Source organism: Cynocephalus volans, chromosome 3 (genome assembly GCF_027409185.1).
Source record: "Cynocephalus volans isolate mCynVol1 chromosome 3, mCynVol1.pri, whole genome shotgun sequence".
Taxonomy (NCBI): domain Eukaryota; kingdom Metazoa; phylum Chordata; class Mammalia; order Dermoptera; family Cynocephalidae; genus Cynocephalus; species Cynocephalus volans.
Window position 1 is genome coordinate 146,814,887 of NC_084462.1, and position 27,313 is coordinate 146,842,199.

Below are 27,313 nucleotides of genomic sequence, written 5' to 3' on the forward strand. Positions count from 1 at the left end.
GGGGCTCTGGCATCAGAGGCCTTGATGGGGGAGACATGCTTGGCCTCACCTTTCCCCTCAGTGAACTGCAGGGTGGCCGCAGTGATGGCCTTCACTTTGTCCCCTTGGATGGCAATGTCAGCCTCCATCAACTTGTGCTTCTGTAGCAAGTCTTCAACCTCCAACAGGTGCTTTCCAAACTCAGCAGACAAGAGGTGAGCCTGGCAAGGAGGACAGGGTATAGGGAACAAGGACAAGTGAAGAGACCCACCCACTACAAGAAGGGACCCCTCCAAAGGGCATGTCCATGGTATCTGAGCCAGGATGAGTTGGGTGCAGCTGGAAAAAGCCTGCTGCTTGGGATGGAAGAAGCTATGGAGTAGGAGTTCCTACCAGGGGTGCCCATCAGAATCATCCATGAACAGCTCACAGAAGCTCAAGCCCCATGCTCATCGACTGCGTGTCTTAAGGTTTGGGGCCTGGGCATTTGCATTTTTAGAAAGCTTCATGGTCAGTGTGATATGTATCCTCAGTTGAGACCCAATGCAGTAGAGGGAGAGGAGAATTCAGACTTCTTTGGCTTCCTCTATGCTGAGGTGTCTGGATTTGAACTAGCATCAAATTGTAATTACTGAGAACCCGATTCTCCAGGCTCCTGATGGATGTGTCTTCTAGGCCTTCCAAGTTGGCACCTGTGCTGCCATAAACCAAGACTTCTTGGTCATTGGGGATACTATGGTCCTGAGCTGGTATCATCTGCCTGGAGCAGAGTGAGCCAAGCAACAGATAGGCAGATGCACACAGATACTATGCTGCCTCAGTTTCTCCACTTTGACTCAGGGATGTGATTGGCTGGGAGGTGTCTGAGAAAGCATATGCTAACTTCAGGGCCACTGAAGCCCCAGGTGAATGCTGTAGGGCGTGGGGGATGGGCAGCCCCCTCATGCCTCACCTTGATTTCATCCATCCAGTCTATGCTGTGCAGCATGTCCTGGAAGAGCTTCTGCAGTGCCAGTGTGGTCTCAAGCCTCTGGCGCCGGGACTGCAGCAGCTCCTGCAGGTAGTTCCATAGGCGCAGGATGTTGTCCTTGCGGGCTGTGATGCGCTTCTGGTCATGGTAATTCTCCTTCTCCAGCTCCTGGGCCAGGTCCTCCAGGGCCCTCACCCGCTCCTCGTAGGCAGCTGTGTCAGTCTCGATGGCCTCGTGCTTCTTCTTGGCGGCCTCCACGGCTGCCAGGTCGTACCCGAAGTTATCCTGCCCCACAGGGAGAAAAACAGGCAGCTCAGTCAGACTCCCCTTGACTCATCCCCAAACGCAGAGAAGTGGTAGGTCCCTTCAGAACTGCCAGGTGGGAAAGCCCATTCCCAAGGAGTTAGTTCTGCTGTCTTTTTGCAGCCTATCTTAATCAGAGCCAAGATCCAAAAATTAAATGTCTCACAAGAATCTCTAAAAGAAGCTCATGATTTTACTCCTGCGCCACGTGTGAATAACGCTGCATGTGTTTTACTAACAGCCTCTGGAGGCCAGCTGGCACTCCCCACCCTGCCTCGAGTGGCCCTGTCCAGTTCTGGCAAAAAGGAGCTGCTTCCCACTCAGGAACCACGCAGCTGAAAACAGATGGGTTACCCACATGCTATCTGGGGTGCACGTATACTCTCCAACGCTCTCAGAACACTCGCTATCCCCTTTTGGGACTGAATTTAATTTGAATCCAAGCTTTAAGTGGGAGGGAACCGATGGTCTGATAGAGAATCAGCCCTGGGGTCAATTCTTAGCTAGTAAAACACGTCATAATCCCAGAGACCAGAGTCTAAAAGGCTCAGACACAGACAAGGTGCACTCTGTAATTCTGCTATGTCCCCGGAGGACCACTGTTTAATGTCAACTCAAACCCCAGTTTTAATTGATGCTACTGGCCCACATAAGACAACTTCAGGGGCCAGTTCTGTACTGTGAGGCTCTTTTCCTAAAAATGAGACTTAATAAATCCTGGAGAGTTCTATTTCAGATGCGGACCTTGATCCATCCAATCATGTGAAGCTCGGCTGCAAGAAACTGCTGAGAGACCAGCTTGGGCTCCAGCCCCCTTGAGAACTGGGGGCTCGGAAGAACTTCCCCTCTCCCGCCATCCTCAAATGCCTCCCCCATTACCTGGGCCACAAGGCGCTGGTTTTCATTGAGCCATGTCTCTCTCATCGCAGCCTTTCGGTCAAAGCGCCGGGCCACCTGCTCCAGCTTCTCCTGCCGGATGAGCTCACTTCTCAGGGCCAGCTCCCGCTGATATTCAGCTTCCTCTAGGCTTTCCCAGGCCTGCATAAGGAGCAGAACAAGAATCCTTGAGACACAGGGGAAACACCTGGGTTTGGGGTTCTATCTTTTGAACCCCCCCAGAGTGACTTCAGGAATCTAGGTAGAGCCTGGTGCTCTTGGGTGAGGGGTTGGCAGATTAAAGTTCATAACAGCTTTTTGGCTTTCATGTCTGGGCCAACCAAAGATTCAGGGGGAACTGGTCATGACCTCTCAGTTCCCTCTTCCCCTAAACCTGCCTTAGACTGTTGGCCTAATATAATGCTTTTCACCCCTCTGTGGGTGCTCACTAAATTCTTATTGACTAAATGGCTACCTCCATACTATGAGAGCTTCCGGGTAGGTGTAAGTCTCCAAACTTCTGAAACATCATTAGGCATTTCCCTTCTGTTACAAGCAGTTAATATTCCATGTTCAAAGACAAACTCAAGGTTCTATAGAGGAGAGACTACAAAACCAGGTTTGGATAACTCCTCCAAATAGCCAGCACGAGTAATTAACAACAGCAGAGAAAGTGGCTTGGTTTAACCTTGTCCAGTGACCATTCCCAGTGCCCTTATCGGAAACTCAATTAACCCATGGCAACTTGTAATGGAAAATGCCCCTGTACCCGGTTGATGTCAGACACTAGTTTCCCATCGTGGGGCGTATACACTTTCTGATTGTTGGCTCTCATCCGGGACTGGATGGTAAAAAGCAGGACTTCCAGGTTCCCCTTCTCCTGAAACCTGTCGAGAAAACAGAGGGAGGGAGATTGGTGTCGAGATGCTCACGGCCAAAGTTTTTGCTGATGTCAGCATGGAACTCTGGCATCTTGGAGATTGGAGACTAAAGCATATTTCCCTTAAAAACAAAGAAAAAGTAAAGAGAATCTATAGGTCTACCTATAGAAACATCTATCATTCTCACCAGCTGAGATGTAACAGGGGTTTGGGTCTTCACAACACACATAAGAGAAAACACAATGGCTACCGCAGCATTTATCATTTGCTTCCACAGGAGAGTGACTAACTGGAGCATTCCGGTAACTCCTGTAAGTACCAAGTTTTACCAATCCATACAAGGAAACCTTACAATGTTCTGCAAATGAAGGCTTCTGACTGGCTCTTTAGTCAGTTTTTTGCTGAGTCAATAAAACCTTAGAAGCCGCATTATCCACTTAAGAATATATTTCACTGAAAGCAACTTTCACCTGAGTCCTCGTGAGCCAGATCTGCTGACAAGTCCTACAGGCCAGTTGCTTCCAAGAGGGCAGGAAAGGCTGGGCTCTGGGAGGACTGTGAGTGTAGGAGACAAGAACTGGTAGCAGGACAGATGTCTGGCATGTGGGGCCCAAGCTTCAGATAACTGGGCAGTATCACATTCCTGCATGTACCTAAGTATCTACCCAAATCTACATTCTTGACATGGCAGGCAAGTAACAACTATAAGCAAGGTCCCCACCCCAAGTCCCAGCCTAGTAGATCTCAATTCTCACAAACACTGAAGAGGGTTGTGGCTCTGAAGCACAGTCCACAGAGCCAAGAGATCACACCACTGCGAGCACTGCCTGGTAGACTCATAGGGAATGTTATCTGTATTGAATTTAGGTTAGTGTCAGACCAGAAACCAGATACTTGTTTATGGTATATCCTAGACTTGGTGTCTCATCTTTCCCTGTTTGAGAGTCATGAATGGAGAGTGTGGGAGATGGGAGGGGGAGGAACAAAGCAGAGGGTACCACCGATTAGCTAGAAACCGGTTTCAGGGGAGCTGGACATGCTAACAGCAGGCAAGCTGGAATACTTGTGTGTGTTTGTGCACATGCATGTGTGCATGTTTGTGTATGTGTGTGTGCGTGTGTGTATGGTTATGTTTACATGTGTGCATGTGCATATGTGGTGTGTGTGCATGGTTGTGTGCGTGTGCATATATGTGGATGGGCATATGTGCCTGCGTGATTGTGTGTGTGGGCATGTGTATGTGCAAGCATATGCACACAGGCCCTGCATGCACTGGGGTGGGGCAGAGATCCTGAGAAGCCGGCTTAATGCTCTGCTAATGAGCACTGACAGATGGGAGAGAAAAAGAAGGATGTACTTGATGATCCACAGGCCCCGCACAGAGAGCTCAGGGGCTGAGGATGCTGAGGTCATCACCAGAAAAGAATCCCACAGCTCTGCACCAACCAGGGAGGAGCTTTCCAGCACAGGTTCTTCAGAGACTCAGAAGTCTGAGATGTCCCTTCTGCTCCCCCTCAGAGGTCTGGAAAAACACTTTCTTTGACTATGATTTGTAGTTTCTCATCAATTCCTGTTTCCTATAAGCTGATGGCTAGGGAGCAGGATGGTGAAGAGGGACTGGAAGCAGGTGGCAGAGGTGAGCTCTCTAACCTCCAGGATATGCCTCGCAGTACACCTTGTAAGACCTAGAACCTGGCTTTAGCTTTTGGCGGTTGGTTTCCAGCCACTGAGGACCACCCTCCCCCATGACTGAGTCCTTACTTGGGTGGCTTTTCCACAGTGCGGTAGGTGCTGAAGGCCTGAAGCTGCTGCTGGACGCCAGCCAGCGAGTTGGCAAACTTGCGGCTATTCAGGACGGTGATGGTCTGCTCGATCCAGGTGAGCAGGTCTGAGGCCAGCCCACTGTACTTTTCAATCATCTTCTCGGTCTCAATGGCATGGTCAATGACCTAAGGAATCACCTTATTATTCATTCTCATCAGAAGGGCAGTGTCACCAATGAGGCCATCAATGAAGATCACAGTCAAGGTGCCCTGAAATGGGGCTCCCACCTCTCCAGCCCTGGAGTATTCTAGGTTAGGTTTGCTCCCTGAACCCCTGACTGTTGCTACAGCAGAAGGAGTGAACTGGACAAGGGTGAAGCCCTCCTCTTGCACTGGCAAAATCAGCAGGGAGCTGGCCCTGCTAGAGCTTGGGAGCAGCTCCCCCTCCCTTTACCCTATAAAAGATCGGTAAGCTTGCTGTGCCAGGATACTAGCCACTACAAGGGCCAGAGTTTCGATTCCTTTAAAATGTTTATTAGGAATCAGGGCTGCCAGGCACTGTCTTTGCTAAACACCAGGCACACGATGATGAGTGAGAAATGGTTCCTACCCTGTAGGAGCTAACGACTTAGCAGGGGCAAGAAATCTGGCATGAGGGGCTCTACAGAGGGGTGGGAGCATAAGAGGTCTGAAGCCACAATAGACAAAACAAAGAAAAGCCCATATCAGTCCCTGTGGGGATGTTCATGTGGAAGGTCTCTAGGTGGAAGATAGATACAGAGCTGCAGTCTGTGACATCTTTCAGGACAGACCATCCACCTGCTTTGGAGTGAAGCTTGGAAGCCACTGATGTGGCAATTGTCAGCTTTAGAGGAAGCTGGGGGATAAGCGACCTGCATCCCCCGCTGCAGCTGGGGCCTGGGGATGGAAAGGGGGCCTTTCAGCTAAGGCCTGCGTGTGGCGAGCAGGGAAAGGTTGATGCTCTGGTTATGAAACAGTTCAGTACCTTGCCAACGCGCTTGCCCTCCACTGCCAGCACTTTCATCTTGGAGAAGTAGTGATAAAATGCCACGACATAGGTGATGATGGATTTCTCATCAGGGTTTTCTGTGAAGACATCTGTAAGGGGAAAGCGTGCAATCTCAGGACCCAACTGGAAACCAAAGTCAGGCTCAGAGGATTTATCCCCTGATCCTACAGCATGAGGTTCAACTACAGGCACCAGGTTACAACCAACAGGGCAAGGACAGAACAGTAAAGGGTAGCAATGTTAGAGAGTGATGGAATTGTATTAGGACCATGAATTAAGAAAGAAGAAAGAAGAGGAATCCAAAGTCCATGATGAACCTCCAAACAGGCCAGGTGAGGTGCTGGGAACCAACCTGGAGCTGAAGAGCAGACCCAGAGCAGAGCCCTGGCCTGGTCAGCATCCCCATGGCTCGCCTGCACTGGAGCCGCCAGCAAGTGTCATCTTGTACAACTGCTGCAGCAAAAGGCTCACCTTCGGGGTCAAGGAGCGGGATGATGCCCAGCTGATGCTCGGCCACGTCAAATGCATGCTCCAGGTTGTGCCGGGCATTAGAGTCCTTCAGTTTATCAAAGTCGATCAGGTCGGGCCTGGGGACAAAGCTGGACTGTTAAAAGGGAGTGGCCATGACATCACCACCAGCAGGGTAGCCACAGACTGAAGCAAAGACATTGGCAGGTGCAGGGAGGTGGCCGGGCAGAGGTGAAAGAAGAATAGCAGCAGAGGAGCGGGGGCAGCCGGGTACCAGCACATGAGGAAGTGGGTGGCAGGGATATAAGAAAAGCAGGGAAGCCATGGCGTAGAATGGTGGAGGTACTGTTCCTGGGACCTCCATGTTAAGTACAATGCATCCAAACACCCACAGGAATGCTGTCGATGTCAGTCCCCAAGCCCTCTCCTCCCTCTTACCGGTGCTTGTGTATCAGGGCATTAAAGGCCAGGCCATCCTTCCAGCTGGAGGTGAAGTTGGTGACATTGACTCGGGGGTAGCTGCATTCAAGAGAAACATTAAGACCAAAGAAATAGATTCTTTTGTGGCTTTAAACAAGTGTATGAACTGAGGGCCGATACACCAGAGAGGAATGGACCTGTCCCTTCTCAAGCCATTTCAGAGGGCAGCAGCTAAGCCCCACAAAGAGGCTCCCCCATAAGATGTGGCCCATACACCTAATGGACCCCACGGTCTGACCCTATGGTTTGACTGCAGGCAACTCTGGAAAAGAATCCTGTATTCCAGGCCTCAAAGAATCAGGTCAGGAGAGACTGCATTGATTACATTGAAGCTGCTGTAGCTCTGGGTGATATCTAGAGTCTCTTGGGGATGGCAGTGCTCAAGGGAGCAAGGGGCTGGTGGGAACGTGGTAATGGCTAGTTTCCGGGGCATACCCTGCCGTCTTCATCTGACACCATAACAGCAAGGCATCCTTGGCTGAGCGCGTCTCATGACCTTCCTGAGTTTCGACAACAATGTCCTGAATCTGAGGGAGGCAGAATGAGAGAGATCTGAGGCAGCTCTGCATCTGGATTGGTGCCTCCCTGCTTTCCCTGGGATGGTCCCTCCCTCTGTCCTCCTCTGTAGCCATCCTCCTGCAGTGCCAGCCCTGTGCAACACCATACCCTGAGGCCCTGGTACCAGTGGCCTGTTTCCCTGCCTCAGTCAGCCAGAATGGCACAGGGATGACTTCCTCATGTCAAACGAGACAGCTGTAATGGGGTAACTCTAATAAGATACTAAGAATGACAAGACACCCTGATGTCGCTTCTGGAGGTGCACGGCCGTGAGGCTGAGGAGCAACACGAATATTAAACGGTATTGCACCTTCATCAGTAGCTCCTCTTGCCTTTTCATTCTTGCCGATTCTGCTGCTACTTGTTTAATCTCGCACCCTCATGGAGAGTGAGAGTAGACTCCCAGGACCACCCACATGAGGCCTCCAGTCTTCTGGTTTGCAATATCTTCTTCCTCCCTGTCCTCTCCTCCTCAGGCTAGATTCTTTCTGTCCCCAAACCAGCAAGTGCAAGGCCTTATTTTCCTTCCCTTGCTCTTTTTAATTTCCTTACAAATAATCTGGACCTTGAATTTCAGGGTGAGAAAAGTTTCTGATTGAAAAATATTGAAGTACATCTTCGGTACTATTTTTTTTTTTTTTTTGTCGTTTTTTCATGACCGGCACTCAGCCAGTGAGTACACCGGTCAGTCCTATATAGGATCCGAACCCGCGGCGGGAGCGTCGCCGCGCTGCCAGCGCAGCACTCTACCAAGTGCGCCACGGGCTCGGCCCATCTTCGGTACTATTTTTGCAATTTCTGAATCAAATTATTTAAAACACCAAGATGCTACACATATAAGGGGAGGGGATAAAAAGCAGATCTTCCAGCGAGATCTCAACCCAGCTTCTAATTAACTTCCATTTTCTCTCTCAAAAGACTACACTACTGACTGAGCCACCTACTCTCAGCTTCAGCAATCTGGGGTGACACAGAAGATGGTTTCTCCTTCCTATAAGCTTTGTCCCGTAGGACAGGTTTCTAGACGCCCAGAATGTACACAAAAAACACTCACACTTTATTCACCATTATATGAGACCCCCAAGCCCTGCCCTACTTTGAGAGGCTCCCTTGACTTCCTCTGCTCCGGGGACCCACCTGGAAGCGGAGGATGATGGTCCAGATGAGGCCCAGGACCAGGCGGTGGTTGCCGTCCACGATGTCGTGGGAGCCCATGTTCTCCAGATGCACACGTTGCTCCTTGAGGAACTGTAGGGCCTTGTCCACATTCTCCAGGCAGTGGATGCGCATCTTCCCCTTGGTAGGCTTTGGCTGGGGGACAGCAGTGGCCCCCGTGGGCATGGGGGCACTGCACAATCACCCCACAGGCAGCTGAAGCTTGGACCAGCTTCTGTCATCAGCACACACCCTCCACCCTCCTGGCCAAACTCCAAGTTCCACAGTCACTCCTCGACACTTGTCAACCCCTTCCTTTCAGCAAAGTTCAGAAGTTCCCCCCACCCCCCAAAGCACCCAGAGCTCTGCAACAGGCTGCATCAGTGCCATTCTGGGTCTGAACAAAGCCTTCTGAAGATAAATGTCATTCGAACATAGCAACACAACAGACAGTTAACTGAGCACTTACTATGTGCCAGGCACATAGTTCTTAGAACTATTTACTGTAGGTTGGTGATAAGAGTGGCTTTTAGCTTGGTGACTGATAAAGTGTCAACCAACCTCCTCCCTTCCCTGCAAATTTCAATGCAGGTAAGAAGCAGAACTTCAGCCTGGAGTTGAAAGGTGACAGAAGAACATGGTACCTTTTCACTCAAACCCCAAGTATCTCAGAGCACTTCATCAGGCACAAGTATCGTCACCCCATTTTACACATGGGGGAAATGAAGGCAGAGGATCCTGCCTGATAGGCCCAAGGTCACCAGGGAAGTAACTGAGCAAGACATGAACCTTCATCTACTTCTCTTCAGGGGCAGCAGTAATGCTGGGTGGGTTACAACTGAGAGGGCCTCTAATAGATGTCCACTTGCAAGAGCGGTAAAACACACAGAAAAGTATCTCCCACGCCTCTCTCTTGGTTCTAAGAGGGCTGCAAATTCCTCCAGCAATCCATACATATTAGCCCATGTGAGGGGGTGGAGGGCCAGGCCACTTCAGGTAGCTATGGTGCCCAGACCCCAGTGGGGAAGTCAGGAGATCTGCATGGCCCTGGGAGGGGCATGAGGGGTAGGAGTAATCAGGAGGAGGAAAGAAGTTCTGGGAAGAGGCCAGAGGACCCAGTCAGCCACATGGACACTTCACACTGTAAGTACCGGAACTTCCCACAGGAGCAGGGAGAAACCTTGACCATGTCTCTCCTGAAGAGGGGCTAATGACACCAGCCACAGGGCCCAGGGGGAAGGGGCCCAGAAGGAGCTTTACCAGCATCTCTCCAGACAGCACCTCCAGCAGCTTAATGAGCATCCGCCCATCACGCAGGTCCTTGTAGAGATCGGTGATGCGGCAGGACACTCGAGCCAGGTGGGAGTTCACCCATTTCGTGAAGGTCTTTTTCTGAACAACTTCCCGCTCATCTGGATGGGGAGAAGAGCCTTGGGTGAGGCGCTGAGGTTGGCAGGGTCAATGTGACATGGAGTTTTACCTTCATCCCGGGCTCCCCCATGCCTGGCAGAGGAGATTTATGTATTCATTCCACCCCCTTCCTCAGAGCATTTATGATCAAAGCATAGCCTTTCATCAACACCGGTCCACATGCCATCAGGACCAAGGCAATGAAGAGCTCACTCCCACCATCATCACATTTTACACACAGTATCAAGACACCCCTAATTCAGCCATCTGTTTCCCTGTACCAGTCAGAATACTCTGTACTGTTGTGCCATCGAGCTCAGATTTCAATGCCAGGTTCACCCACCTAACAAATATCCCCTCTGCCTAGAATGCTCTCTCTTGGCCCTCTACTCTGCCCCAACCCCATCTCCTCATTCCTGTTCCTCCTGTAAATGGCACTTCTCCTGGCGTGGGTCTCCCTTATGTGCCCTGGCTCCTGCATTTGCATTTCCAAGTATTAGTTAAAGGTAAGTCTCTCCTGCAAGAATGTAGGCTCCTAGAACCCAGGGAAGTCTGTCTCATTCATCTCTCTATCCCCCAAGCTTGGCACGCGGTCGGTGCTCCATAGCTGTATTGTGGCTGACTGTACAAACGGTATTCAATTCCTATCATGTGGCAGGCCTGTGCTAGGCCTGATGACACAGAGAGGTATAACAAATTGCCGGCTCTCAGGAGTTCCTGGTAGGTGCAGGAGAATGATGAGCAAAGGGAATAGAGAACGAATATAGAATGTATGGTCCACGTGGGGTTAGGGATGAGGAAGGCTTGGGCAGGGGCTATGCATTGCATCACACTATCACGCTCACACCAGAACTGCAGGCGGGGGTTCTAGATCTTCAGTCCTGGGAATGAGACATGACACCCCCACCCTAAATCAGCATCGACCCAAACCAAGATCCTGGCCCACATTGTACCAGTTCAGGTAGGTTACTTAGCACCTCTGTACAAACGAATGCTGGTGACCCGTCCAGGTTAGCACTGGGGAAGTGCAAACAAAATGTTGGAGTGAGGACAGAAGACTGGGATAGCACACAGAAAGGGGAAAGAATGAGAGAGAGGAGAAAGATCAAAAGAGAGAAGAGTGGCAAAAAAGAAAAAAAAATGAGATAGAAACAAAGGAGAGAAGAGAGAGAAAGGAGTGAACATCATTCTGCTTGGTTTTGTGGCAGCTTGTGGCAGCTGGCTTCTGGGCACTTCGGTTTGCAGATTCAGGGCTGGAGCGAACCTGGCAGTCTGGCTGGGCCTGGGGGTTGTGGAGGGTCCCTGGGGAAGGAGTGCGGGGGTAGGTCACAGCCAGGGCAGACTTAGAGTAGCCCCGCCAGGCAGGAATGTCAAGGCTGTGGGAGCAGGCTGAATGTGTGCTCAACTGAGCCCAAACCGTGGAAGGGTTGGCTTTATAAATTATTAAACATCTGATTTAACAACAACAAAGAGGAGCTTAGCCAGAGCTGCCTCAAGGGTATAATCCCGGCAGTTCCTGAGGCTTGTAGCATCAAATTCCTTCCTACTTCATGGCTATTTTAGTGTTAGGAACTAAGACGCTGTATTCATCTGCTAATTCATTCAGTAAATGTTTACTGTACCACCAGTCAGGTGTCAGGCTCTGGGTGGAGGTGGGGAGTTCAAGGACCAGACAGATAGTGTCTTTGAGACACACAGACTCTATCATAAATATGATGAGTGTTTGAGTCATATATGAAAAATTTCATGGCAGCCATCTAAATAAGACTTCCAAGAAGAGGAAAAGTACTACTACTGACTATACAAATCTTAAATAAATATAAAATTAAAATAGCATTCATTCATTCTAGGCCTCTGGGTAAAGATTCAGGAGGAACCCCCTTCTCCTTACCCTTTTCGTCAGCAGCAAATTAAACTGCTTTCCTGATTTCAAGGGCTGCTTCAGCAAAATGTAACTGAAGTTGGTCTTTTTTTTTTTTTTTTTTTAACATTTACTTGTACATATTTGCAGGGTACAGCGTGCTTTTTCAATACATGCATATACTGTTCAATGATTCACCTAGGGTAGACAGCATAGTTTTGTAACCATTAGTAACTAAAGTTTTAATGAAATAATGGACAGAAAGCAATCACACTTATTCTGTGGCATATTTGGATTCAACAGAGCCAGCCACAGTCACACGGTGCTTTCCCTACAAACCAGATCCGTCCTTTAAATGGCTAAGCCTTCCAATCAGTGTGAAACCTTTCACTAAGGGGCTGAAATTTTTAGACCCTTTAGAGGTAAGTGTCCTCAAAAAAACTGAAGTCCTTTCTTCCTTCCTCCTTTTCCTGTCTAAGAATCCAAAAATTTCCTTACATGGGTGCTGAGTCCTGTTTGCTTGTGTGTGGCCAAGGGTAAGGAAGTGCTTCTAGCTGGGGACATGAAATTTAATTCTAGGCTTCTGGCTGGCACATATTTTGGTGCTGAAGTATCATAAAGCATCCTCAGACCTCCCCAGTTTTCAATACATGAATGACGTCTCCTGGACCCCAAAATGCTGGAGCCACAGGTTTAGAGTATAAGCAGGTGGCCTCCTGGTTACTTTTACTTGAATTCTGGGTGAAAATGCCCAGAATCCCCAGCACCCTGAAGCACTGTGCAAAATTGAGACATGAGAGGGATTCCGAGAAGCTAATGATGATAAGGAGTGAAAAGGCCCACGGGTGGGGATTAACTTTCATTAGCTCATTTGCTCCGGCTGCTCCACATCAGCACGCTCAGCACATTCACTCTTGCATGGCCCAGATGCTCACTGGGAGCCTTCCAAGTGCAGGAGAGATGGTGGCCCAGAGCCAGCTGGGCTGGGACTCCTGGTGGTGTGGACAGAGGGGAGGCAGCTGTGCACCAGGCCTGCTGTTCCCAGGGGACTCGGGCCATCCTGCAGAGACCTGCTGTGGGTAGGAGGCCTTGGCAAGGCCTTGCCAGGAGCTGGGCCTTATTTCCAGACTCCTAACCCTGCCAGTGCAGGAAAGGGGGTGACTCCCCCAGCACGGACTGGCTCACAGCCCCTGCTGCCATCAGACTCAGGGCCTCTCCATTCTTCTCTGTCCTCCTCCTTTTCCTTCCCTTCCCAGGGGGCTGTCTTCATTCCTTCCGATGGGTTAGGCCTTCCCCTAGAAGACTCATCTTCCTACTTGATCAGCTCTGATTCAGAATTACTGTCTAGGTATCATGATCAGTGACCTTTCTTTCACACTCCCCTTCAAAGGTTTAGTTTGAGGTCAAATATACCCATGACATCAAAACCCTCAAAAATGTATCCACTAATGAGTGACTGCATACATGGAGAGTGCTGGCACACAGAAAGCTTGCAGCAATGTGACTACCACTGTCACAATCACTACTGCTATTACCATGTGCAAGGCCCTGCCCTAGCTGCTATGGGGCATGGGGCATATGGCAGGCCACTCTCCCCAAGGCCTCGTCATATAGTTGAGGAAACAAGACACAAACTGACAAAGTTAGTATTGCAACCATACAAACTAGCAGTTCCTTTGAATAACACAAACGCTGCCACAAGGTAATACTGGATTAGTTACCAGATAAATAGCACATATAATAAATGCTTGAGGGGTCAACGAGGAGAGGGGCCATGTCCAGTTGGAGTACTTGGGGACATTGTGAAGAAAACTTTGGAGAGGCACTAGGGGAGGGGAGACAGGGAGAGGAATGAGCCCAGCAAACAGGCACAGAAGGCCAAAGCTTGCAAATTAAACACATATACACTAAAATATATAGTCCTTAATTAGTGTGAACAAACTAATATAAAAGACATTTTTGAGGGCCAACCCCGTGGCTCACTCGGGAGAGTGCGGTGCTGGGAGCGCAGTGCGCCCGTGCCGGGAGTGCCGAGGCCGCGGGTTCGGTTCCTATATAGGGATGGCCGGTGTGCTCACTGGCTGAGCGTGGTGTGGGTGGCACCAAGCCAAGGGTTGTGATCCCTTTACTGGTCACAAAAAAAAAAAAAAAAAAAAGACATTTTTGAGACAACTGGAAAAATTTGAATATCAGGTGGGTATTAGATCAAGGAATTATTGTTAATTTTTATTAGGTGTAATAATGGTATAATGGTTAGGTGGGAAATGTTCTTGTTTTTTGGAGATACATAATAAAGTGATTAGGGGTAAAATGTCATGATGATCTTTAATTTACTTTAAAAATACTTCAAATTCCCAAACAGAACCAAATATGGCAAAATATTAACAACTGTTAAATTTAGGCAGTGGTTCATTATGCTTCTGTCTCTACTTTTTTGTATGTCTGAAATTTTTCATACTAAAGGTCGAAAAGTAAAATGAAAGTACACCAAGACACTATGTTTCACTTATCAGATGCGCAAAGATGAAAAAGTCTGATAAATTACTGTGTTGGCAAGGATGTGGGGGAAAAAGCATTCACATGTTGCTGGAGAAGGTATAATTGATACAATCTCTATGAAAGGCAATTTGGCAAGACAGGTCAGAATTACAAATGCACATACTTTTGGGCCCAGGAATTCCACTTCTAGGAATTTACCCTGCAGATATACTTGTACATCTGATAAATAATCTACATACAGGTTCATTCATTGCATTATTCCCAAAGATCAAAAGATTGAAAACAACCTAAATATCTACTAGTAGGGGACTTGTTAAATTAAAATTACATGTCCATGCAATGGAATATTTTTTAATTGTAAAATGAAGAGGCTGTTTATGTATTAATATCAAACAATCTTCAAGTTATATTTGGTGGAAAAAAATGTATAGAGCAGTATACAGTAAAAAGAACTGAAGCTGGGGAAAAAAAAAAAAAACAACAACAGAGCATTTGCTTGTACAGGCTTAAAATACTCCCGGAAAGATACACAGAAATGGTTAACACAAGGTTATGAGAACAGGGTGTGCGTGGCGGTGGTGGGGGAGACACGGGTAGGAGTAAAACTTATTTGTCCTTCTATAGCTTTTGAGTTTTACCCACTAGGTATATATATTCCTTATTCAAAACAGAAGAAGTCTTCAAAACGTTCATGAAAAGATTTGTATTATCCTTTAATTCCATTTTTCCATGAACTTTTTGAAGTACCATCATATGTTTTCTTTTTTCTTTTTTTAAATTTATAATTGACCCATAGTAATTGTACATATTTATGGGGTAGAGTATGATGTTTCAATGCCTTTTATGTTTTCCTTTTTCTAAAGAAATGTTTTTCTCTCCCCTTCTTTCCAAGATAGTCTAGTTCCTTTAGTGCTTCCTTGCCTTAGGGATTTTGCATCAGGCACAAATCCCAAGCATCTTTAACCACCTGAGCCCACAAGAGAAGGAAAAGGTTGAGAGGGAGAAGGTGCAGAAGGCAGGAGTCCTCCCTACAGCCCAGGGACCCTAAAAGGGGAGTGAGGTCTGTGGGTCCCGAGAGGGCAGTGAGGGACACTTGCCTACTCCCACCACACAGCTCCTTTCTGAGGCCTTGTCCTCTAAGTATTCCCTGAGGGGTTGTAAAGCACGAATGTCTCCCCTCAGCATCAAGGCTCCTCTCTTTCTTGTGTTGTACCTTCACCAGCTTCCTCTTGACTCTTCCTTCAACTTCCCTCCTCCCTTCCTGGCGAGCAGCACGCTGGCCGCTGGCCCCACCGGCTCTGGTACCTGCTTCACCTCCTGATGTCGTGGGCATCCAGGAAGTTTGTCACCAACAGTCCCCAGTGGGGCTGTTTTAAAACTAGGAGACTGTTTTTAAGCCAGACAGTAAAAGTTGAAATATCTCATCTTTGGAACCTTAATCTACCATTTCTGGAGCTATTTCTTCCTTTCATGGCTTTCTATAAAATTCCCTGAGTGCTTCCTGCCTCCCCCTTTTCTCTGTTAAAAATCTGCTCTCAAGAATAGGGAATAGGGACCTAAATAATCAGCAACAAGAGATTATTTAATATTTTTGGTTCATTCATGAGGATATTAATAAGATTGTAGACGAACTTTCAATGACAAGAAAGGATGCTATAATACATTTTAAGGAAAAATTCAGGTTATCAAACTACATGCATACTACGATCCTAGTTTTATAGACCTATATGCACAGAAAAAAGCTACAGCTGGGCGTTGTTATAGCTGGGTGGTAAGACTGTGGGTGACTTTTTATCCATTTTGCTTATCCATGTTTTCTAAAATTTCTGCAGTGAACATGTATGACTCTTAAAATAAGAAACAACAGATGTCACATAGAAAAGTAGGATATAAAGTTCATAAACCCTGAGAAATAAATGATGAAAAGTCAAAAAGATATCTGCTGTGGTTTGAAGGTCCCCCCAAGCTCACGTTGGAACTTAACCCCCGATGTGGTGGTGGAGATCCGGAGGACCGTGCCCTTGTGAATGGGTTGACCCATTTATGGAGTAATGGGCATGGCTCTGATGGCTTTAAAAGGAGAACAAGTGAGAAGGTTCGCTCTCTCGTTCAGCCCATTCTCTCACTATGTGATACCTTGGTTGCCACGGGACTCTGCAGAGAGTTCCGACCCAGCAGACGCCCTTACCAGACGAGTTCCCTGGACTCTGGGCTTCCCAGCCTCTGAAACTGTAAGAAATAAATTTCATTTCTTTATAAATTACCCAGTTTCAGGTATTCTGTTACAGACAACAGAAAACTGACTAAAACAGTATCCTTCTTGAGGAAGTCTGCATTTTTACCATCTCATAGCCTTAAGCTACGGGTAAATTTAGGTGGTTGGAAAGACAAGTGAGAGAAAAGGCACTGTGGGAGGCCCCCGGGCCACAGCCTGGGCCAGGGCCTAGAAACAATCATTACACACCGAGCCCTTTGCAGGTTCCCAACTTGGCATTTCTCTCCTCTTCGTGCCAGGAAGCCAAGGTTTACGGAACTAGTGTAAACCATACTTTAACTGCCATGAACTTGTGATAAACCTCAATGACACAGATGCCTAGCAAAGGGATAGACCCTCAGGGACACATCATAAATAATGTTAGTGGAACGAATTCTACTGTTCCTATTTAACTGGTTTGGGGAGGAATTTTTCTTTCAACCAACTAACTTTCATCACACTGGTACGTGAACAGCTAGCACACAGTTCCCCAACACTTAAATACAATCTAGCTAGGGTTGATTCTAAGATAGAACTTTAGGATGCTTATTATGTATCTGGAAATGCAAGAAAGAATAAAGCACAGACTGACTTTAAAAGTGAAGCTTTAAAGAGTTTTACACTCAGAGGCTGGTAAACTAGCTTGGGGTATAATATTACAAATGAAGACTATATGGCTGTTAAAATGATAATTTACTGACATGAAAAACTATTCCTAGTATATTGTTAAGTGAAAAAGTTTCTAAGATTATAATGGTATAGGTAACATTTTAATATTTACACATATATATAGTCATACATCTATAGACATCAAAATACCTACATGAAATATTAACAATGTCTCTAGCTTTCTTTTTATCTGTTTTCTAATCTTTTCTATATTAAATATATATTTTGCTAATAAAAATACTTAAAAGATAAAAGTAATCCCCTTTTAAAAAAATAAAATAGAATCTGTATATAATATAGCAAAAGAAAATAAGTTATCATAGACCAGTTTAAATCAAAAAGTTTTTTATTTTTGAAGAAGGCTAGTTTTGATTTGAGGTCTGAAGATGACAATGGTTTTAGAATGGGAAGGAAAAAAAGGGAGGGTCTTGCTCATAGCCCCGCAGGTGGCAACTGGCAAGTAGGTGTGTGTGGGTGCATGTGCGTACATGTGTGCATGTCTGAACATGTGTGCATGTTTTGGGGGTGGGAATGAGAAGCAGTTAGTTTATCCAGAGCAAAGCAGCTTAAGGACAGTTTAGGGAATTTGAACTTTATACTCCAGGTAATGAAGAGCCTGGATGTTTTTAAGTAAAGCAAAAACCTCCTAAAAATTTGTTGGAAGACAAAGATTCTAACTGCTCTGTGTAAATAGGACTGGACAAGGGAGAAGCTGGGGCCAGGGAAATCAGCTCAGAGGCAGGTGCAGAAGTCTCTGATTGAGGTGACATGGCCCCATGGATGTGTTAACTATGGAAGTGAAATGACAGGAGCTGATCTGGAAAACATCATAGAACAAGGCTCAACTGGCCTGGGCAGGTGACAGTATTTGGAGAATGTAAGACAGAAGTAAAAATGAGTTCAAGGTTTTGATCAAAGAGGCTCAAGGGTCTGGTAATGGAAAGAAAAACGGGAAGGGGCATCTCAGGTGGGATGAGAAGGATGAGATGGCGTAGGACTGAAGAACATTCAAGAGGGCCTGAGTGCTGCAGCCCAAACATCACTGAGATGATTTTAAAATTCTGGGATTCTAGCCCTGTCCTGGCCACTTCCTGGCTTTGTGACCATCCTCATCTGTAAAGGGGAGTGGTAACAGCTACACCCTGCCCACTTCACAGAGTGGTTGAAGGGTCAGTGAGAGAATCTGGATGAAAAGCACCTGGAACACTAAGCAGTCATACAAATACCAGGCATGTCCTCATGCCTGCAGGTGGTGGCTGCGCAGAGAGATCCAGCTCACTGGGGACCACAGAAGTGAAGACGGCCCAGGACTAGGCCTCAACCTAGAGAATGCCTTTAATGAATGCAGAGAATTTCTGAAGAATCCACTGATTTGCTAAAAAGCATCGATTCCTTTGCCCCAAGCCAGGAAGCGAAGCTACGCTGCTCAGGGTAAAGTGGCACACTGTCAGCACTGCTCCATAGGTGGCTTCTTGCCGGTTAACTCAGTTGATTGGAGCGCAGCCTTATAACACCAAGGTCACTGGTTCAGATCCCCGTACTGGTCAGCCACCAAAAACCCCCCAAAAACCAACAAAAAAACCCCCCAACAACAACCACAAAAACAGAGAGCTGAAAGCACCTTAGAGGTCATCTAGTTCAAGTCCCGAGTGATACAGCTGAGGAAACTGAGGCCCTGGAGCAAAAAAGCAATGTGGTCAAGGTCACCTAACTGTAGCAGCAGGAGGACAGAAGAATACTATTACTGGATGGAACACTTTATCTTCACTTGTGGCCACCAAGCTGGCTCAAGCTGCCATCTTCTCGTTCCTGGACTTCTGCACAGCTTCCCCACAACCTGTTCTTCCTATTGAAGTGAGTGAACTTTAAAACCCCAAATCTAACCATGTCACTTCCCTGCTGAAGCACTTTGATGGGTTGGAAGCAGCTCCTACCCTCCGGCAGCTCCTGTCCTGAGGCCTGACAGCTCTCCCTACTAATGTTCCCTCTCTCTGACTCTTCAACCCTGACACTCCTTTGCAAATAATTCCCCCCATTAAACTCCTCAGCCACCCCTTTTGAGTTTCCTTCTGCTTTCTGCCAGGTCCCTGGCCTCTAAGGCCCTCTGGGAGGGGGCTCCTGCCTGCCCTGCCCATCTCTACCACTGACCTGATGCTCTGGCTCAAGCCTCTACGAATCCTCTGAATGATTTATAAGTTATAGTTTATGTTACAAACTATAAACTCGTACAGTCCCCAGTAAATCTTCACAGCACTCACCATAATCTGTCATTATGCATGTGTGTATATGTATGTAGATACGTGTGCCACTATTTGATCTACCCCTCTCAATAGAGTGTAAAGTGAGAATCCCTGGTTGATCGAGTTTCCAGAGTCTGAAGTCCAAAGGGTTTGGAGGCAAAATTCTCCCAGAGACTCAACTGCTACTAGCCTTGCTGTTATTCTCTCTCAGTGACATGATAAAAAGGGAAATGAGCAATCGCTACAGATGCTCTGAAAACAATGCCCTTGGCACCTCTTCAGCCAGGCAGCATGCACGAGGGCCCATGGGGAAAAGGGAGTGGGTGCTGGCTGCTCCTAACAGCCATATGCACAGTCAAGGCTGGTGTCAGAGCTTGCCCTTGGGAATGAAGCTGACAGCCCACAGGAATGTCCCAAAGATGGAGGAGGCTATTAACGTGTCTCACTCAGACTGCACTGCATGGGGAGAACAGAGCTTTATTATTAACCTCCATGTATTAATATTTGATAAAGCACCTTCACAATGATAGATGGCAGACACCCGTAGAAGGGGAAAAGCCCTGGCTCTGCAAAGCATTCTCAGAGAGGAAGAGCAGCTTCTATCAGGAGTGGAGAGGGGGCATTAGAAGAAGGTATTATGTCATGGGAAAGGGAAACCTGCCCTGGACCACACAGCGCAGGTGGCATGTTGGCCACTCTTGCAGCTTTATGTGCACAGGTAACTGGCAGGTTTATCTACATGGCGGCCTGCCTGGGGTGGGGGAACAATCTCACAATGACTGACCTCTAAGAGAAAGTTGCTGATCCAGTTATTTTTTCCTCTGACACTCCAGTAAAATGATTGCTGATGATTGTAGATATTTATGTGAATAGTATATTTTCCCAATATATAGCCTCTAAATAAAACTTCATTTTATGTTTTGAAATCCAAGCAGAAAAAAATGTACTTCCCATTAATGACACCATCTTTGTTCTCACAGGTAGCTGGAAGGAGTCATTGGGACCATGAACAATGGATGCCTTGGGCTCTAGCAGCTGCATCTGAGTCTGTCGACTTAACAGGCAGCCAAGATGCTGCTGACCACCCGCTGTGGTAGAATCCTGCCCCCTGAAGGAAACCATTCACCTTCTGGACACAAAGCACCTGGGGCACCTAAGGCACCTGGGATCAACTTCATCCCAGCACAGGTGGTTAAAGAGACTTGAGGGAGAGGTCACATATCTCTTGAGGAGACTCTCAGGGCCCCTTACTACCGAAGTCAGGAAGGAGCCCATACCACCCAAGGAGAGTGGGCAGGGAGCAGTAGGTCTGAGGGCCACCAGTCTAAGGCTCTGATGAACATCTGCCAGTCACAGAACTTAGCCTTGGGGCCCGGGCACAGTGGGACGGGAAGAGGATCAAGGTTCAAAGCAGCAGGAACTACGAGCTTCAGAGCTCAGGGAGGCAACCTGCAGTGCACCTGCGGCCCAGCCACGTTCTTGTCCTCAGCCAACCTTGCCACTCAGCCCCATCTCACTTCTAGCAAGAAGGCTATGAAGAGGTAATGCAGAAAGGAGGCTCATCTCTAGTTTGAAACATCACCTGGATTCCAATTTAATGGCAAACCTGAGTGAGCTACACAATTTTGTGCCATTGGCTTTAAAAGGAGGGGCTCTATTTAGTCTATCCCTTAATAATTGCTCAATGGGCCAAAGAACAAAAAAAAAGACTGAAGATGAACATATTTGTCCTCTCCTTCTCACAGGCCCATCTCAGGAAGCCCTGGACTCTCCGAGCTGCAACCTTCGAGAAGATTCTGCGCACCGAGGAGCTGTAAATCACACTGCAGGTAGCACGTGGGGTGCTGGGATGCCAAGCCATGTGCATGTGTAAGGCAGGGTGAGTGGGAAGGAGAAGAGTGAGGGAAGAGAGAAGGGGGGGAGGCCAACATACAGGGTGTCTCTTTTGGGGTATCTGTTGCATTCTGCCCCCTCTCCCCGCAGCTGGGCTGCACCTGCCCTGCAGCAGCGTCCTCACCTGAGTGGCTGGAGTATGCAACCAGGGGCATGGGAGGGGCACGCAGGCAGGCAGGGGCCTCTCCTGGGAGGAGGACAGAGTGCAGAGGGTGGGCTTTCTGGCTGGTAGATTCCCTGCAGCCTGCAGTGCTTCATCCTTCATCCAGACAGTCACAAATGTTTGCCGAGTGGCTCCCAGGATGAAAAGGGGAAAGAGAGGACGTGGGGTCTCAGTGACAATGAGAGTAGCTCTAGGAGACACTGGGGGCCTTCCCACTGAAACATGAAGGCTGGAACCTCTTGGAGGGCTAGGAACTTGGGCTTTGCAGCTGCTCCCCTTCCTCTAATCCCTCAAAGCAGTTCCCAAAGGTAGGAAGGTGCCAGAAGCAGTCATCGAAGCAGAGGAATGGTCCCCTGCTCAGGAAGAAGCCTCAGGGCTACCCACCACTTAATGAAGTGCTGCCTGCTAGAGACTGATATTAAGAAGCTAAAATCTGCTCAGAGATCTACACAGCAAATATTCCTGCTGGGCCCCTGGCCCTCTCCTTGGCAATGCCAATGTCAAATCTATTCTCTTATAGGAGCCTTCTGCAATGTTTTCTTACCCACATCCCCCTTCACTTTAGTCAGGCTGATTTCCTGTTTCATATGGAAAATCATTAATTTTGGAGAGAGGTGAGGTTTTTATATACTAGGGCAGAATACCCAGATGGCTTGTCTATTTAGGCCCAGGGAGGAAGAGCTGGGAATGGTATGAAAGGAAGAATAGGGAATATTTCCACTGGAGCTGAGAGGAAGTTTACTTAAGAGGCAGAACAGGTCAAGTCCCATTAACCAAACGCAGGTCTTCTAACCACAGGTCAGTAAGTGGAGAAGGACCTGCAGGAGGTACCAGGTCAGGAAGAGCATCTGACCAGACCCATCGTCCTTTGGTTTCTTGGGCCTCCTATGTCACCCAGCTGGATGGCAGAGACACAGCTAGGATCCTAGACTGGGTGGCCTTATAGAGAGAGAGACCTGCACAACATGGGGCTTCATTGCCATGGCACTAGATCTGGGGCAAAGGAAGAAGCCAAGAGCTCCAAGCATAAGCATTAGCCTAATTTCTCAGGTCCCTAGCTTTTTCTTCCAATCAAGCCTTCCAAGGTAAAGGAGGGTAGGAACTAAGAAGGAAGAATCAGGTGCTGGAACAGACCAAGGTAACTGGGACAAAGACTGAGCAAATGATCTCACATGTCTGAAGTTGGGAAAAGAGAAAGCACAGAAAGTATTTACAGGAAATTTTCTTAGTACTAATAATCTCTCACATGCACCGAGCATTTTATTACTAGTAAAAAACTTTCACATAACTTTATCTTCTGTGATCTTCACAAAACCTTGGGAAAGTACTATTGTCCTCATTTTGTAAAACAGGAAATTGAGTCAGTGATCCTCCACAGCAGTGGCATTACCAGGTGGAAAGAGGACTCGAATCTGGGTTTTGTCACATTTTCCTACTCACTACAGGACTTTCCATTTCAGGAAGAAAATGCCAGGCCAAGCTTCCCAACCATTCCGCGTATGCCTACAAAGCAGAGCACCACCATCTACAAGAGACACAGGGCTGAGTGCCTTTCTTGCCACAACAGTCTTACAAGTGGGAGAGCAGCTGTGGAGCTGAAGTGATGGGGACCAAAGGTGGCTTCTGCTTCTTAAAGCCTCTGGAAAAGCAGACCCCTGCCTAGACTGCTACGGTGGCCCCAAAGACAGTACTGAAGGAGAAATTGTCAACAAGTTAAAACTGGGGAAGACGGACACACTGCCTTTCTCTGCTCCGCCTCCGCAGCAGAATGGTCTTTCTGGCCACTCCACTTTGGATCCTTTCAAGGCTTCAGCTTCTAGTACAGGTCACTCAGAGTGGACTCTCAGGAGAAGAAAGTCAGTGAACTGCTTAGGTTGTTTGTTTTTAAAAATCTTGAAAGGACCCCACATTTACAGGTTTACTTGTTAGGCCAAATGTTCTGAATCATCAAGGTCCAGGCATGCAACTCTACCTTCTGTGGCTTCCCCTCTGCCTGGGGGACACACACTCCCCGGTAGGTAAGACGCATGCTCTTGGTGAGGAATGGGCTCCACTAGGCACAGTCAAGGTTAGACAACGCTCTTTCCTGTTCGACCTAGGGCTGGCCGTTAAGTTTCACATGCGATGCTCTCATGGCACTTGCCTCTTAAAGCCATCTCCACCAGCCTCCCAGGTGGCTCATGAGACCTAGCTACCATACATACAGGCTGACTGGAGACACCCTCAGCCCACTTATCTGTCAGTCACATGCACCCTTCGGTTCCCAGCTCAAGGGCTGCCTCCTCCACAAACTATTCCCTGGTTCTCCCTGCATCTCCTCCTTGACTCTCCCATTGCTATTTAATTTATGTGCCTTTCCTACAGTTCTTCTCTAATTCTACTCATGCTAATTATGTTAATTACTAGCATAGTTCATTTTTCCCTAATAGATTATAAACTCCTTAGAGACAGACACTATATTGAATTCATCTCTGTGGTTTCCCTTTTATATCTGGCCATGGGTTTAGCTTTAAACATAGTGGCAGTACAATAACTAATTGTTAAAACGGAATTTACCTTGGTTTCTTAAAAAATAGGGTTTCTGTGAAACAGATCATAGGATCTCTGCACAAAGGACAGTCCCCACTCCTCACACCATCCTTCAACACACCTTACAGAATATGAGACCCCCTCAACCTGTTTCACCAGGATCATCGCCTCCAAGTCCAGCCAGCACAAAGATATAAAGGAGGTTAACCCAGACCGACAAACCCAAGGGTTAGAAGTTTCATTACTTAAAGAGATTAAAATTGCACAGGCAAAAAGCAAGGGGTCACTGCTATGATCTGTTCCTAAGGAAAACCAAGGAAGGATTTTGTGGGGTCAGGGAAGCTGGGAAGGAGATGAAGGAAGAAGAAACTGAGTTTCTATAAAGAACAAGGACTTGAAGGGTGATGGCTGAGACAAGTGGATGCCCCATCATGGCAAGGGAGATGAGACACCATGTTCCTTTAATGGGATGGGAAGCCCGACATTCCCAAGGTGAAAGGTCTTCATGGTTCCAGAGGGGCCCCGGGCCCCACTCATGCCTCAAGATCAGCTGGGGACCACGGTTCCTGGGAGCGGAATGGAGGGAGAGAAGGCAGAAGAGGACCACCCTGAACTTAAATTAGGGCCATAAGGGATGGGGCCAGTGGGAGGGTCACTCCAGAAAATATTTATGGGAAAGGTTGTGCTCTTCTCATAAGGCAGAAGATGGGACCAATCAAGGATGGGGAAACAGTTCGATCTGGGTTACTGACTGATGGATCAGATGAAGGAATCCACCCCCTCCACACACCCACATAACTCAAACTTTCTTTATTGGCCAAGGACCTGGGGTCAGAATATAGTTACCCTGGGAATGCAATAGTTAGAGGGTTGGTGGAAAAAAAAACAAAAACAATCCTGAGATTCAGATCTCAGCCAGTAGGGGGAGGAGAAGCCATTTCTACTACAGATTTAAGACATATTCTCATTCTCTTATTCTCTCTCTCTCTATCTCTCTCAATCTCTCTCTCACACACACACGCACACACGCGCACACACACACACACACACACGCACGCACCCAAATGCACAGAAATCTATTATGAACCTGCTAAGTCAAAATCTAATTCCAGTTTAAGGATGAGAGGTTTCTTCCAGAAAATCCTCTTTCCTGAGGCAGTGCAGGGATAATGTTATCTGTTCTCAATTTCTTCTCGAATTACTCTTCTTTTGGGACCACAGAGAGGACGATGATAATTCCTCTCTCCAGGCCCAGGCAGGGAATCGGGTGCACCGTGAGGCCCCACACACCTGTGCCTGGCTGCCCAGCCCCTTAGACACTCATCCAGACTTACTTGGACTTTGAGAGCCTCAGACACTCGTCCAGAATTTCTTGGACTTGTAAATTTGGCCACAGATTACTCAGGATAGAGGTAGAGGGCAGAGCCCACCTGGCACCAACTCCAGCACATCCTTGCCTCTCAGAGGCACCTGGGAGGAACTGGGGGACGCTTGCAGCAGAGGCTGCCTGTGCCATGCTCCCTCCTGGGGTGGGGATTGGGGGTGCCCAGCCCCTCTGGGCCAGGCAAATGCATCTCCATCACTGCCATGCTGGGGCTCACACCCCCAACACAGACGATTCCCTGCAGATAGGAGGGATGTGAACTGCAGGATTGTGGAATGCTCCCCTAAACCCCTATCCCCAAACTGTACCTGCCAAGGCCTTGATCCGAGACCTCTCGAAGAGCCTGGCTGAGCTGTTGTCATTATCCAGCTCATCATCTGGGGCATCCCAGCGGGCATTGATCCGGCTGTACGGTGGCTGGCTGCTCACATTTTCAAACTCCGTGGCTGATGTCATGTCAGTAGGCTCTTCTCAGCACCTCTGCCTCAGTCTTCATGGAAGAGTCCCTGGAGGGACAGCGACACAGTCAGACAGGTAGCACCCCCCTTGCACTTTTTCTCAGGGGAAACTTATTTGGAACATCCAACAGGAGCAGACCCTCGTGGGAGCAGCACACCGTGTCATCTGTAGGGACACGATTCCTACCTGGGGTCCCTAGGTTGTTCGTTAGAAAATATTGCAGCGACGGCAGCAGCAGCAGTAACAGCAGCAGTGGCAGGGACGGAGAGCTGAACGCAGCAAGGGTCAGGACGGCCAGCAGGTGGCGACATCAGGCGCAGAGAGCTGCTGCCTCCAAACCCGCTGCCGCTGCCACTGCCACTGCCACCGCGGGGAGCATGAGAGGGGCGGCTCTCCTGGGAGCCAGAGGCTGGAGGGAGACAGCTGGGAAGGGCAGCCCCCACCCTGTGCACCAGGGCCAGGATCCGACCTGGTGGGGGAGATGGAGACAAGCAGGGACGACTCAGGTGGGAATCATGGGCAGAGATGGATGGGAGCCGCAGGCCGCTGCTGATGCCAGCAGCCCAGGTGGGGAGTTCTTTCCCAGAGGCCAACGTTCAGAAGCTGAACTCATGTTTGCTTCTCTGAAGTGCAACCAGATGCTCGGACAAAGTCTCCTGTTGAATCCCAGGATAGATCAAGCAGCCCAGAGGAACCTGTTGTCCCATCAGGACAATGGTGCTGAAGGGGTAGTTGGAAGGGAATCCCACGGAAGGTGGAGTTGTGGGTCGGGAGTCTACACAAGGAACACGGGCATCAAGAGCACTGGGTCCTCACTTGCCTGTCATTGAACCTTTTTGCTTATCCATTCATTTCATTCATTCATTCATTCGCGATTAATTTAAATATGTACCAAGCCCCAACTAGGTGGCAGGTGGTTTGCTGGGCAATTATGAGGAGGACAGGAAGGGCTGTGTCCTTATGGAGCTCATACTCTGGCAGGTGGGACAGACAATGAAACAAGCAATTACAATAAGGTGTGGTGTGTGCCAGAAGTGGGAAAGAATGGGGCAAGGTGGGGACTCATGGCTGGGGCTGGGTGTGAGGGGAAGAGAATATTAAGCTGATTCCTAAAGGAAGCTTGGAGGTCCCTGTGAAGGGACAGGTGGAAAGAGACAAGAGTCCAAACTAAGGGAATAAAGAGCAGATGCAAAGTTCTGAAGGTGAGAAGGAACACAGCAAGCTAGGAACCTCAAGAAGTAATCGGAGGGTGAGGGTGGGGTAGGGGAGAAGAGTAAGACCAGAGGCAAGAGAGGCCAGGCTCAATCTCAAATGCCCTGGGCCTTTGCAAGCCACTAGCTTTCCTCATCTGAACCTGCCATTCAGTCATCTCCCCAGGGAGCTTAAGGGACTCCAGGATCAAGTCTGTAAGAGAGAACAAGGGGCCCAGAACCTTCATATCCGAGAGAGCAAAGGGGGTGGGGAGGCTGGGAGGCAGATCCCTCCCTCT

General features: G+C 48.2%; 1 protein-coding gene across 2 annotated transcripts in view; it reads right to left on the bottom strand.

Moving 5' to 3' along the window:
• The window catches only part of SPTB (spectrin beta, erythrocytic), a 116,454-nt gene that overhangs the window by 41,228 nt on the left and 47,913 nt on the right, over nt 1-27,313 (bottom strand). For both annotated transcript variants that reach the window (XM_063090718.1, XM_063090719.1), the window contains 12 exons: nt 25,674-25,871; nt 9,724-9,875; nt 8,446-8,619; nt 7,186-7,277; nt 6,709-6,789; nt 6,274-6,389; nt 5,779-5,891; nt 4,771-4,958; nt 2,898-3,015; nt 2,132-2,290; nt 932-1,234; nt 50-200 (listed from right to left, as the gene is read on the bottom strand). In XM_063090718.1, coding sequence (XP_062946788.1) covers nt 50-200; nt 932-1,234; nt 2,132-2,290; nt 2,898-3,015; nt 4,771-4,958; nt 5,779-5,891; nt 6,274-6,389; nt 6,709-6,789; nt 7,186-7,277; nt 8,446-8,619; nt 9,724-9,875; nt 25,674-25,821 — 1,795 coding nt within the window. In that variant the 5' untranslated portion in view covers nt 25,822-25,871. The remainder of the gene's footprint in view (nt 1-49; nt 201-931; nt 1,235-2,131; nt 2,291-2,897; nt 3,016-4,770; nt 4,959-5,778; nt 5,892-6,273; nt 6,390-6,708; nt 6,790-7,185; nt 7,278-8,445; nt 8,620-9,723; nt 9,876-25,673; nt 25,872-27,313) is intronic.